The 15118-nt window shown below is 41.4% G+C and overlaps 1 protein-coding gene across 1 annotated transcript in view; it reads right to left on the bottom strand.

The window, feature by feature from the left end:
• The window catches only part of LOC127572471 (nipped-B-like protein), a 469472-nt gene that overhangs the window by 172890 nt on the left and 281464 nt on the right, over positions 1–15118 (bottom strand). Inside the window, exons 12-16 of the mRNA XM_052019793.1 lie at positions 14183–14221; positions 9951–10099; positions 4638–4718; positions 1925–2025; positions 1424–1565 (exon numbers count right to left, since the gene is read on the bottom strand). Coding sequence (XP_051875753.1) covers positions 1424–1565; positions 1925–2025; positions 4638–4718; positions 9951–10099; positions 14183–14221 — 512 coding nt within the window. The remainder of the gene's footprint in view (positions 1–1423; positions 1566–1924; positions 2026–4637; positions 4719–9950; positions 10100–14182; positions 14222–15118) is intronic.

Here is a 15118-nt window from a genome sequence, read left to right as displayed (position 1 = left end):
CGTCTCCTTTGAACTTACCTCCTCTCACAAATGCATGCCCTCTAGTATTAGACATTTCGACCCTGGGAGAAAGATACTGGGTGTCTACCCTATCTATGCCTCTCATAATCGTATAAACTTCAATTACGTATTTGAATCTCAGCTTTAGGGTGAGCTAAGAGTTACTGACTCAGAGCAAGAAGTTATTTCTCTACTCAAGCATACTTTGTCAGCACACAATCAGACTTTTATCATTTTGTTGCTTGGCTCAGTTTCAATTGTAGAGATATTCCTAGAAATCCATAGTTTGGGCATTGAGGAAAGCATTAATGACCAATTTAAAACAAATTGTGTGCAGAAAAAAAAATCGTCTTTGAAATGGCTGGTTAAAGTGAATACTTTTGGTATCTGTGTACATTTGTTTGAATGTTAAGAAAATAATAGAAGGCCACCAGGCTCCTCAAACCAGCCTGCTGTTTAATACGATCATGGCTGATCTGCCCTAGGCCTTATCTCCTCTTCTGTGCCAGTTCCCCATAGCCCTCAATTCCCAATTTCCTCTTTAAATACATATATGCTTGTCAAGACAATTAAAAGGTTAAGGCAAGAGGTAGGAGGTGCATCAGGAATCCAAGGAAGAGGGTGATTGCAATCTGGAACATGTGGCCTGACTGGTGGAGGCAGGTACTCTTACAATCTTTAAGTACCATCTGGATGAGCACATGAATCACTAAGGCTGTGGACAAGTGCTGGAAAATGGGACTATTGGTTCTTGAAGGTCAGCATGAACACAGTGAGCCAAAAGGCCTTTGTCTGTGCTGTGTGACTCAATGTCTCATTATACAATTTGATTCACTTTCCATGTCAGACTTCAGTTACAAGGACAGGCATGAGATACTCAGCCTACTTCTGAAGTCATCTAAGGGAAATTTAAATTAAAGCGTTTATAACTGAATTGAGTTTCAAAAATAAATAGGAAAGAAGTAATTTTGGTGATGGATGGGAGAATACCAGCAGTTTAAAACTGTCACCAGGAGAGAGGAGCAAAGGTTAAGAGTTGCTAGAGTATGTGAAATACCTTCCCACAGGGAATGGCTGAATCACATATCATTGTTATCACTGCATTTTCTAACAGTAGTCTGACATAGTTTTGATGCAGAGTCATTCAATAAGCAATGCATTAGTTTGCAGGGTGTCCCAGTATGATCAGTTGGTTTAGTCATTTTATAAACTTCAGTGGTGTTATGGAATAACATACCTTTGGAGTTTTCATTGTTTACTGAATGATCTTACCCTGCAGCTGAAAATAACCCATCAGCACCTCACTGTCATGATGCTGGCACCTGTTGCACACTTCAAAAGCAGTTTAAAAGTTACCAGCTTTCAGAAGGTGATCAAGGTGGGGAAATTGCTGCTCCAGGATCAATATTCTTGGACTTCTTACCTTCTTTTCCCCTTCCTCATCAACAGCATTGGAGTCCTTCTCGGTAGCTGGGAGATGTACAACACATTGGATCAACTGCAAGACTAAGGCTGTTACCATCTGAATAAAGAGTGGTTCTCCATCCATATCACTGCTGTTTAACCTGTTTTGTGAAATGTGAACAATCAGTGACAAAGAATACCAAAACAGACAAAGAATTATCATAAATGGCTGTAATTCAACAACTGCAACATGAAATGTGCTCTTAGCCACTTTGAATTCTGAATATCTGGTTTGGATGTTGGAGACAATTCAATGCCTTGGATTAAAATTTAGAACTCTTGCATCTACTGGTTACAGAGCTCCAGTAAGAAATGAGATCGGGTCTTGCACTAAGCTACATCACAAAGCTGTTTTGTTTAAAGATTAAATTGATAATTCAGTAACTCAGAGGGTACAGGATAGCTAGGGAGCATGTCATTTTAACTTTATTGCAATTACAAGAAGAAATAATTCTGTTACCTGAAATTTCGTAAACTCCTCTTACTTGTTGGGAGTTTTGCAAGTGAGGCAAACATCTCTTCCAGTATCAACTGTCTGTGCTTCTCATACCTAGAGAACACCTGTGAAAACAGTATCCTTCAGCTGATTGATGTTTTACAAATAAACCACTGAAAGTCAGAACCAATAGCAATTGCATATAAATATGCATTTCAGAAATAAATACTCAGTGATGACTTTATTTCAGACTAAACAAAACTGCATGCTACATCAGATTTATTCATTTACAGTAGCATTAGATACAGTGAAGAGAAGGTCATGCAAGCTAAGGAATTAAGGGGTATGAACAGCGATGTCTTGGAACATATCCACATTACAAAAGGGGAGGTGCTGGAGGTCTTAAAGCATATGAAGGTGGACAAATCACCAGGAACCGACCAAGTGTATCCTAGGACATCGTGGGACAATACCTCCTTCTTTATCTCAAAATGCCCCAGCATATTAGCACGCTCCACACTGATCTCGCGATCCTCTACGTCCTTCTCCTTTGTAAATACCAATGCAAAGTACTCATTGGTATGGGGTAACCAATCCCTCTTGTTCAGGTCACCTCACCCCTGCCCCAGAAGAGGTTCCAATGATCCAAGAACCTGAAACCCTGTCCCTTGCACCAGTTCTTCAGCCACACATTCATCTGATCTATCTTTCTATTCCTGCCCTGACTAGCACATGGCACAGGGAGTAATCCAGAAATTACCAGCTTTGAGGTCCTGCTTTTCAGCATCTTTCCTCATTCCCTATACTCACTATGCAGGACCTCTTCCCCCTTTCTACCTATGTCGCTGGTGCCAATAGTGCACACGACCACTGGCTGCTCAGCCTACCCCTTGAGAATGTTCTGCATCCGCTCCGAGACGGCCTTGACCCTGGTACCCAGGAGGCAACACATCATACGATAGGGTCTTTCAAGAGACTGTTAGATAGGTACATGGAGCTGAGTAAAATAGAGGGCTATGGGTAAGCCTAGTAATTTCTAGGGTAGGGACATGTTCGGCACAGCTTTGTGGGCCAAAGGGCCTGAATTGTGCTGCAGTTTTTCTATGTTCCACGTTCTATCTATCATCCTAGTATATCTTTCGCGGCCACAGGATCTACTGTCTGTCCCCCTAACTACTGAATCTCCTATCACTATTGCTCTGCTTGACTTTACCCTTCTCTGCTGACCCTCAGAACTGGTCTCAGTGCCACTGACCTGGCTGCTGCGGCCTGATAGGTTATTACCCCCAGCAGTATTCAAAGGGGTATACTTGTTGCTGAGAGGTATGATCAAAGGGAATTCTGAACTATTTGCTTGCACACTTTACCATTCCTGGTGGTCACCCAACTATCTGCTGCCTGCACTTTAGGTGTGACCACCTCACTAAAACCTGTCAATGGTGCTCTCAGCATCCTGGATGATCCTAAGTATGTCCAACTCCAGTTCCTTTATGCGGTCAGTCAGGAGCTGCAGCTGGGCACACTTCCTACAGGTGAAATCACCACTGGCAGTCTCCCTGATCTCCCCCATTCTGCAGGAGGAGCCTGCCACTGTCCTAACTGCCATCCTAGCTACTCTAATAGGGAGAGCAATTCTAAGTGCTGTCACAAACCAGCAACAAAAGAAACACACTGAGCATGATTCAGTGTTAAAAACTATTTTATTAATCACTACTTATGATAATACGTAAAATAAAAGTAAAAATGTTAGTATGTTAGAATTCAAAAATGTTAAACCTCGAACGTTAACCCCAAAACTAAACTCTTCGTGTGTGTGTGTGACAAAGTCCAAAACTCCCAGTTCCGGAATGGTTCTTAAAGTTCAGTTCCGCAAGCCATAAGGTGAAACATGAGCAAGGGCTTCTTCAACAACCACCGTTGTCTGAAGATAAGATGTAGATGTAGAAAAACATAGAGAGAGTACATACGAAATCCAAATGTTCCACGATGGAACCCAAACGACACTTCAGTGTTTACTCGGTAGTGACTTCCTCACCCCGAAAAGCATCCGACTCGTGGTCGTCCACACAAATACCTGTTTCCTTCTACAGGTCAGCAACAAAGTGAACTCCACCGGATTACTTCCAATTTCCATACATGGATTTCTGTGGCAGACACAGTTATAGTTTCTCATCCATCGATTGAGAAAACTAGCAGGCTGGTGTCTCTCTCCCTTCTCTCTCTCTTCTCTTCTTCTTCTGACTTCTTCAACAACGTCATTACGTCCTTTATCTTCTATTGACGTAAGCACGCCCCACACACACATACACACACACTCTCTATCTTAAAGGGACTTTCACTGAGTCCGTAACAGTGCACAATCTACTACAAAGTGCGCCATCACCCTCAAAATGCGCTTCAGCTACTCAACTAGGTTACTTCAAGTGCACCTCCCAAACCTGTGAACTCTTATTACCAACGACAGTAACATCAGAGCACCACCAACTTCAAATACATCTCTGAGTCATGCACATTCCTGACTTACAAATTTATTGCCATTCCTTCATGATCAAATTGCTGGAACTAAACGCCCAACAATACTGCAATAGCACCATTACCACAAGGACTACAGTAGATTGGGGCAGCATAATGCAACCCTGCTGTCAAGGGCAATTAGTGATGGAAATGAATGCTGGCCTCATTAGCGATGTCCCCATCCCACAAATGACCAAGAAATATTTCCAGTAACTATACTTACAGCTGTCACCAGCTTGATACCACACAACTGCAACTCACTGACGTTTTCCACAAAAAATGGTGTAATCCCCATAGAAGAAACCTAAAGATCAACAGAAAAGGATGCAGTTAATACATAACTTCAGGAAGACAATAATCATAAAGGACCCAGCGAACAGCAATGTGACTGGCTGATCCCAGCTATAATTGGCATTTCATATTATTTTCTGCTGCCTGTTTCCCTGAACAAACACCCACATTTTTATTCTTGTCAGTCCTCATGTCAAGTAGATATCACACACTATAGATCAACAAATAGAAAATTGAAGCAGAGGTACACTAAACATAAATAAAACAAAGGGGTACCATATTTTGCAGTCTTTATAATAGTAGATAAAATGAACATCACGTTAATTCTAAGCAATGCTGGGGAGGATCAAATACCATTATCATCTATAGAGAATTGGTATTTAGAAAACTAATGGGGCGACAGGTTGACAAGTCCCTGGCAATATGTGCCTTGCGTCCTAGGCCCCTAAAATGTGACTACTGAGATCGTGGATTCATTAATTTATAACCTTCAAAAATTCTTAGTTCTGGAGAAGTGTCAGCTGACTGGAAAACTGCCAACGTACACCTCTATCCAAAAAAGTGAAAGGAGGAAAAAGCACCGAACTTGAAGGCCAATTAATAAATAAATCGGAAAATCATCGTGATATACATAGCTTTGTGAAGGGGAACACAAGAACAGGAGTAGGCCACTTGCACCCTCAAATCTGTCCCACCATTCAATGTGATCATGGCTGATCTATGTTGGCCTCATCTGTGCCAGTTCCCCATAACCCTCAATTTCCTGATCTTTCAAACATATATCTACTTCCTTTTTAAATGCCCTCAATGATCCAGCCTCTACAACACTAGGCTGGAGAATTCCAGAGATCCACCACCCTCTGTCAGGAGTTCTCTGCACCTGAGTTTAAAATGACTACCTCCTAGTCATTATATCCCCTTGTTTAAAATTCTCCTACTAGTGGAAACATCTCAACATCAACTGTGTCATGTCGCCTCAAGATCTTGTATGTTTTAATAAGATCATCACTCATTCTTATAAACACCAGAGAATATAGATCTGATTTTTTTTATATATATGGCTGTTCATGATAAGCCAACCCTCTCATCCAAAGAATTAGCCTAGTGAATCTCTTTTGGACCATCTCCAATGCCAGTATATCCTCTATTAAATAAAGGGAGCAAAACTGTGCACAGTACTCCAGGTGTGTCCTCACCAATACCCTGTGTAATTGCAACAGTATTTCTCACTTTCTAAATTCCAACCCTCTTGCATTTGTATTTCTAACCACTTGCTGTCCCTGCCTAACTTTTTGCAATTCATACATAAGAACACCTAGATACTTCACTCAGCTGTAAGCTTTCTCCATTTAGGTAATACTCTGCTTTTAGATTCTTCTCACCCAAGTACATTACCTCACACTTTCCACATTAAACTTCATTTGCCAAGTTTTTGCCCACTTACTCAACCTTACTGTTGCAGAGTCCAAATATCCTCATCACAAATACCCACCCACCCACCCATTTGTGCCACAGGCAAACTTGGATACCTTATACTCTGCCCACTCTTCCAGGTCGTGAATATAAATTGTAAATAATTGAAGGTCAAGAACTGATCCCTGGGGCACTCCACTAATTACATTCTTACAGCCTGAAAAAGATCCACCTATTCCGACTCTGTCTTCAATGCAATAACAGATCTTTAATCGTCAATTATCAACCTGACAACTACATTGTTGCTTTTTGTGAGAAGATTCACCAGGCTAATTCCTGGGGAACGTTGGGACTCTACTCATTGAGTTTCAAGAATGGGAGGCAATCTAATTGAAATGAAGATTTTTAGGGAATTAGATAGGATAAATGCTGAAAGTTTCCAGAACCAGAGGGAATTGTCTCAGAATAAGCAGGCATTAATTCAAACATGAGATGACGAAGAACTTCTTCTAAGTGTTGGAAGGCTTTGGAACTCCTTGCCACAGAGCTGATCAATATCGCCCTGCAGTCTAAGACAGCTCTCTTCTCACTGTCAACAACATTACCAATTTGTATCTGTAAACTCACTAATCATAACTCCTAAATTCATATCGAAATCATGTATGTATGTAATAAACAGTAGGATCCCAGCACTGATCCCTGTGGAACACCACTGGTCACAGAGTTCCAATAAGAAATACAAACCTCCACTATCATTCTTTGCTCAAGTAAACTTTGGATCCAATTTGACAACTTGTTTTGGATCCCCTGGGCTTTAATCTTTTGAACTCCCAAATGGGATTTTGTCAAAGGCCTTACTAAAGTCCACGCAGACTAGATCAACCGCACCGCATCAATAATTTTGTTACTTCATGAAAAAAAATCATACAGGATCTCTCCTTAACAAAGTCATACCGATTATCTTCGATTAATTCCTGCTTTTGCAACTGCAAACAAATGTGATCTCCCAGATTTTTTTTCCAAAAGCTTCCCTACCACTGACTCACTGCTGCCCTTCTTGAATAAAGGTAACACATTTGCTGTCCTCCACTCACTCATAAATCTCTTGGCAACTCACAAATCTCTTAGGGCCCCAGTTGCCTCCCTTGTATCCCAGGCTGCTTTGGGAGGTATATCATCAGTCCTTGAGGATTAAGCTAAGATATCTAATACCTTCATGTTCTAGAATTTCACCGGCCCCCACTCCTGAATTCTCCGACAACAATGCCCTTTCCCTTAGAGAATACAGGGAAGTATTCATTTAAAGCCTCATCTACGTACATTCTCTGGCTCCACACACAGACTGCCATCTTAGTCCCTAATGGTCCCCACTCTTTTCCTGATTGTTCTCTTGCCTTTAATATGTATAAAATGCTTTGGGATTTTCCTTAATCATGTCCACCAGTGATATTTCATGCCCTCTCGTTGCCCTCCTAATTTCTTTTCTCAGTACCTCCTACACTTTCTTGATGTCTGAGGGTTTTCCCTGTTTTCAGTTCAAGACTTGCCATATGTTCTTTTTTAAAACCCAGTCCTCATTATTCCTTGACATCCAGGGTTCCTTGTACATGCTGTCCATACCTTTCACCTTTATGGCAACATCTCGGCCCATTTTATACTCATTAATAAAACCAAATAGAAGTTCAGGAGAATTTTCTTTACCTAGTGAATGGTTAGAATGTAGAAACTTACTCCAAACTATCAAACTTAACATCACAGATATTTTAAGTATGATAGAGAAAAGTATAAGAATAGGTAGGTATTTAAGATAACAAGGGATGGGAGGAGATTTGTGTAGAACACAATGACTGAACCTGTTGGGTTGAATGGCTTGTATCTATGGCATAAGTACTTTGTAATACCAGCCAAACAAGGCTATTCACCAGATCCCGTTCCTGACTTCTTATTAAAAGATTATTTTACAGGTTGTGATTGCACTAGAGAGGGTGCAGAGGATAAAATAAGATATCTTTATTAGTCGCAAGTACATCGAAACACACAGTGGATGCATCTTTGCATAGAGTGTTCTGGTAGCTGCCCGCAAGTGTCGCCATGCTTCCAGCACCAACATAGCATGCCCACAACTTCATAATCTGTACGTCTTTGGAATGTGGGAGGAAACCAGAGCACCCAGAGGAAATCCACGCAGTTATGGGGAGAACGTACAAACTCCTTACAGGCAGCAGCAGGAATTGAACCCAGGTCACTGGCGGTGTAATAGCGTTATTCTAACTGCTACACTACCGTGCCTGCCCATATTTATATTTACCAGGATGTTGCCTCTGATAGAACACTGAGGTATACAAAATTATGAGGGACGTAGATAGGGTAGATAATGAGAAACTTTCCCCATAATAGGTACCTAAAACCAGAGGGCATAGGTGAGGAGTAAGATGATTAGTGGGAATATAAGGAATTTTTTTTTAAATTGAGGATGGTTGCAAACTGGAACCCACTGCTTGAGAAGAAGACAGGTACCCTCACAACATTTGAGAAGCATCTGGTGAGCACTTGAATCACAAAGACAGTGGTGATTCGAACCAGGCACTAGTAAATGGGATTACTATAGATGGGTACTTGACAGTCAGCATGAACATGATGGACTGAAGGACCTGTTTCTCTGCTGTACGATTCTCGAACTATAGAGCAACAGTTTTCCTCCCTCTCCAGGCACTCTATAGTCCCTTGAGGACTTGGTTATGGGGAGAGATTGGATAGGCTGGGCTTGTTTTCTCTGGAGTAAAGGAGGCTGAGGGATGACGTGATAGAGGTATAGATGCGTAGATAGGGTAGATAATCAAAATCTTATTCCCACGTTAGGGGGCATAGGTTTAAATTGAGAGGAAGGAGTTTCAAAGGGAACATGAGGGGTAATTTTTTTAAAAATGCAGACGGTGGTGGTTATCTGGAACGCACTGCCAGAGGAGGTGGCGGAATCAGATACAATTACTACTTTTAAGAGGCATTTGGAGAAATTTAAATAGGTAAGACATATAAAGCTACGGTCCTAATGTTGGTAAATGGGATTACTGATGATGAGCAAAAAGGTTGGCATAGCTGTGGTGTGCCAAAGGGCCCACTTCTGTGCTGTACGACTACTCTATGGCACACAGTAATTCCATATAGTCCACCTTTCAACTGCCCATTTTGCATACATCAATCTTCCTGCATTAAATGCGATTGTTCCTATATTAAATAGGCCCCCAATATATCATCTGCAAATTTTGAACTAAGAGGAGTGGACTTAATTTCACTCAAGGCATGATCTTTGGGACAGTGGCCAGCTGGGGACTCTTTGAAACAGCCTAGATGGCAAAAGTTGGAGGCCAATCTTGCCCTTTTTACACGTCTACCCCTTCCAATAAGCATCAATGAATGGTAATGATGATCAGGAATCTTGTTTGATTTCTCCCTTTGCTAGTTCAGGGACAGAGAGGCCACAGCACCTTTTTGGCCACCCCTGTTCAGATCAGCTACCAAGAATCGAAGACCTGGTTTGTAGAGCTCAGTATTATCTGCCGTGAGTATGATGCCTTAACCTCATGAACACCCAAAATTTTGTATTACAAGACTACTCATTAAGTTACACAGATCCAGCTCAAAACTTCCATTAACTCTTACCATCTAACGAGAGAAACAAAAGCTACATTATATTAAAGAATTCTTGGGGGGGGGGTGTGGGGGGGGGAAGACAACATTTGTTCTAAATGCAATTTAGCAGCAAAAGGACAGAAAAACCAGTAAACAAGCAGTACCAAATGATACACACAATAGTGGCTCAGTTGACAGTTACCTGAAGGATTGTAGTGTCGGTGAGGAGCTGTATCTCCAGCAGTTCTGCCATGTTGGAGACAATGTCGCACACCCTGTTGTACAGCATGACTATCACCCTTTGTTTATGGCTGGAGTACTTTGCTCGCTTGGCTTTTGAACTGCCACCTTCTGGAAGAAAAAAATATTATCTAGCTTACCATCAATACCAATAAGAACAAAAGAATGAAAGAAAGAGTTGCAGTGAAGTTCATTCAACTCTTTATCTGCCCTATAATTTAGAATAATCATGTTTTATCCTGTGAACTGTTCTACTTCCTTCTTGATCCTCAGATCCCTCTGTAAAAGTCCAAGATAAAAACCCGATACATCTCAGCCTTGAACATGCATGGCACTCTAAGATAGAGAACTCTAAACATTCACAATCTTCTGGGTTGGTTCTAAATAGTGATCCCTTCTCCCACAACAAAGAGTATTATCATTGCTTCCTCCTCTACCAGCAAAAGTCACCATTGATATGAAGTTAATTGAGTGAGGCACATATATAGTAAATGATAAACAAAGATCACTGTTCTGAAACATTAACAGTTACTCTCTCCAAAGATACTGACTGACCTGAAGATCCTGTGGCAAGTGGATCAACTCTCAAATAGAGGCACAGTCACATGCAGCACAGAATTGGGCCCTTTGACCCACCATGTCCTTGCTGACCATCGTACCAATCTTTACTAATCCCATTTACAAGCATCCAGTCTGTGGCCTTCTACGCCTTGATAATTCAATTCCTCCGACAGTTACTCTTCAAATGTGAGAGTAATTACCTCCACCACCTTATCAGGCAGTGCACTGCAGATTGCCACCACCTTCTGGGGGAAAAAAAAATCCTCATATCCTCTTACTCCTCACCTTAAACCAATGCCCTGTGGCTTCAGATGTCACCATGATGGCGAAAAGTTACTTCTACCAGGTCCCCCTCAAACTCCTGCACTGCAAGGAAAAACAAACCCAGCCTATCCAGACTCTCCTCAAAACAAATATTCCACCCAAGGCAATATCCTGATGAATCTCTTCTACACCCTCTCCAGTGCAATCACCTCCTTCCAAAAGTGTGGTGACGAAAACTGCAAACAAAACACCAGCCATGACCTAACCAATGTTTTTAATGCTGTACCATGAATTCCATGTATTTTTCCATGCCCTAGCTACTGAAGGCCAACAGCATGCATACCTTCTTCACCATCTTATCTACCCGTACTTCCACCTTAAGGGGTCTATGGGCTTGTACATCAAGGTCCCTCTGTTCCTCAATACTCCCTAGGGCCCAAGCGTTCATGGTATACATCCTACCTTCACGTGGTTTCCCAAAATGTAGCACCTCAGGATTAAATTCGATTTACCATTGCTCTGTACAACATACCAGCTGATCAAGATTGTTCTGTAACTTTAGAATATTGGTCACACTATCAATAATACAAATTCTAATGTTATTTGCAAACTTACTAATCATACCTTGTACATTCATCATCAAATTGTTAATGTACATGACAAACAGCAAGGTTCCTAGCACCAATCCCACAGCACTGGCCACTGACTTCCAATCACAAAAGTAACCCTCACTATCACCTTCTATCTCCTTCTATCTCCTACTACCACAACTACAACTTTCAATTCAATTTGCCAACTTGTTTTGGGTTAAATGGGCTCTATCCTTTTGGACCAGCTTTCCATGTGGAACTGTCAAAGGCCTTTCTGAAATGCACGTAGACTATGTCTATTGCACTGCCCTCATCCATGTATTTTGTAATTTCATCAAAAACAAAACAATCAAACTATTCATACAGAAATTCCTAACAACAAAGCCAAGATGACCATCCCTGATCAACCTCTGGCTTTCCAAGTGCAGATTAATAGTGTACCTCAGAATTTTTTCCAATAATTTCCCAATCACTGATGTTAGATTCACTAGCCTGCAATTACCTGGCCTATTCCTATTGTCCTTCATTAATAAAGGTACCACATTCACTGTCCACCAGTTATCTAGCACCTCACCTGTGGCCAGTGAAGATTTAAGAATTTGTCAGGGCCTCAGCAATGACTCATATGGTAGCCTGGGATACATCTCATTAGACCCTGGGGATATACCCACCTTTATGCACGCCAGGACATTTAATACATGATGCTTCAAAATATACGTTCCCTTCCAGAAACCTGCAACTACATTTCTTTCTCCTGATTGAATACAAATGCGTAATATTTAAGATCTCACATGTCCTCTGGGTCCAAGCAAAGACTGCCCCTTTGGTCACTAACAGGTTCTACTCTTTCCCAGATTAAATTTAATAATAAAATGCCTTGGAATTTTCCTTAATCTTGTCTGCCAGTGATATTTTGTGGCCCTGCTTTGCCCTCCTAATTTCTTTTTCTGTAATCCCTACACATTCACACTTGTGAAGGGTCTCATTAGTTCAGTATTTGTGTCCTTTTTTATTAAATCAAATCTTTGCTATTGCTTTCATGCAGGGACATTTCATGGCCCTTATGGCCTTCCTATGAGCTCTTTCCTACTATCTCCATATTCCTCAAGGGCCTTGTCTGATTTTGGCTTCCTAAATCTTCCTTTCGGCTTCCTTTTTCTTTCTGACTATTAAGTCTATGCTTTTCCAAATGTGAGCAAATCCTGTCCCTGAGAATGTTCTCCAATAATTTCTCAGTCTTGTGGCACCTAAGCCCAGTACAAAAATCTCTGTCAATTTCATTTGTAACTCGTCACCAAATAAAGTAGATTGTGCCCGCATGCAGCAAGACCCAAACAACATTTAGCCCCACCCTTGTCATTCAATGACATTACTATTGTCAAGTCCATTATCAGAAACATCCTGGTGCGGGAGAGGTTACCATTGACCAGAAACTCAACTGGACTGGCCACATAAATATTATGGCTACCAGACATGGTCAGACACTAGTATCATGCAACAAGTGACTCACCTCTGACACCCCAAGACACAAGTCAGGAGTCCACAGATCATTCTACCTGCCTGGATGAGTGCAGCTCCAACTCACAAACAGCTCAACATCATCTAGGACAATGCAGCTTACTTGGTAGGGGTGTCATCAACCATCCTAAATATTCCTTCTCTCCACCACCAATGCACAGTGGCTGCAGTGGGTACCATCCATAAAATTCACTGTAGCTATTCGCCCAGGTCACTCCCTCAGTACCTCCCAAATCTATGACCTCTGCCATTAAGGAGGACAAGAGGAACACCACCATTTGCAGGTTCCCCTCCAAGTCACACATCATCCTACCTTGGAAGTAGATTGCCAGTCCTTCATTGTTGCTAGGTATAAATTCTGAATTTTCCTCCTCAATAATACTGCAGTGATTTAAGGTGGTGGATTAACAGATGGGCAATGAATACTGGCCTTGCCCAGATTCCAAAAACTAATATTAAGAGTCCAGTGACCAGATTTTACATTACAATCACTCAGTATAGCCACAGTAAAAAAAAGGATGTTTTATAACTTGCCAGATGCATTACATTTCCACAGATATATGTCTATATACACCCATTTCCTCCAGAAAAAAATGCAGTTAAATTGATTGTGGTAGTCTTTGCATCAAAGATGTCACTTTTTTCCCCTGATCACAGCACAGTGCACTGCAGGTAACACAGCATCTCCTAGCTCCAAACTTTGGTTTAATTCTGACCTCTGCTACCGTCTGTGTGGAGTTTGCAAGTTCTCCCTATGAGTGCGTGGGTTTTCACTGGGTACTTTGGGTCTTTCCTACATGCCAGAGGTGTGCTGGTTGGTAGATTAATTGGCTAGCATAAATTGCCCTTAATGTTAGGTGACCGCTGGGAGAACCAGAGGATGTTAATGGGCGTGCAGGAAAGAATAGGTTACAGTGCTACAAGTCATAGAATGAGATTGATTAGATTGTTTAGAGCTAGCATAGACACGATAGGCTGAATGACGAACAACTTCGTAAGGAAATAAAAAGGCAAATAAAGACATTACTGCAGCATGCAGCATTGTTTAAATACAAAACTTTTGCCTCAACCCAAGCTACCATAAAACTAAAACTACACACACACAAAATACAGAATCATACACAGAATATATCAGGCAAAGTTTTAAACTGGACCTGAACTCAAACATTTACACTCCTGCCCCTTCACTTAGTTGATGTAAATAATGCAATATTATGTTTTACTGTCTCTTCAGTGATGATGCTGAGGAACGGTCACTTACTTGAATGAAAGCGATTCTCCTCGTGGTGTTTGGACGTCGCTGTGAGGTAAGCAGATGCAAGTTACTGGTGATGTGACATGTTTTATGACAAATTTGCAATTCAGCACGTTGGCAGAATGCCAGTGAGATTATTGGTTGTGAATGGATTTCCTCATAGTATCTGTACCAAGGAAACAACTTTCACTACCACTTTTCATTCTAACATATAACATAAAAAGAAAAGACGTAGAGCAGGACTGGGCCAATCTTGAGCTTGCTCAGTCATTCAACAAGATCATGGCTGATCCACTATTGGCCCTCAAGCTCTCTCACTCTCCCCATCCCCAGAGACTTCCTTGCAATTCAAATGTCTGTTAATCTCCTCCTTGAATATGTTCAATGACCACCCTATCCACAGTTCTTTAGCATAAAGCTAAGATCACTCATTCTTCTAAATTCCAATGAATATAGTGCCAACCTGCTCAACTTTGTTTCATTTGTCAACCCTTTCATCTCAGGAGTCAACCCGGTGAACTTTCTTCGTACCAACTACAATGCAAGCACATCCTCCTTAAACATGGAGACTACAACTGTAGACAGTAGACCTGATGCGATCTCAGCAGCATCATGCAAATTCCCCTGCCTTTATCCTACATTTCCCTTACAATGACGACAACATTACATCAGACTTCCCAATTATGTGTTGTACCAACATGCTAACTTTCTATTTCATACACAAATACAAAAGAGGAGGAGCAGGAGGCCACCAGCCGCCTGAAGCCTACCCTGCCATTTAGTATGATCATGGCTGATCTACCCCAGACCTAAACTCCTCCTCTGTGCCAGATCCCCATATGCCTCAATCCCTGATCTTTCAAAAATTTATCTACATCCAATGTAAATACTTCTCTAGTGAGCAGGCCTCCACAACTCTCTGGGGTAGAGATTCCAAAGATT

Source organism: Pristis pectinata, chromosome 7 (genome assembly GCF_009764475.1).
Source record: "Pristis pectinata isolate sPriPec2 chromosome 7, sPriPec2.1.pri, whole genome shotgun sequence".
Classification (NCBI taxonomy): Eukaryota; Metazoa; Chordata; class Chondrichthyes; order Rhinopristiformes; family Pristidae; genus Pristis; species Pristis pectinata.
Note: the sequence above shows the minus strand (reverse complement) of the source record. Positions and strands in the feature narration are given on the sequence as shown.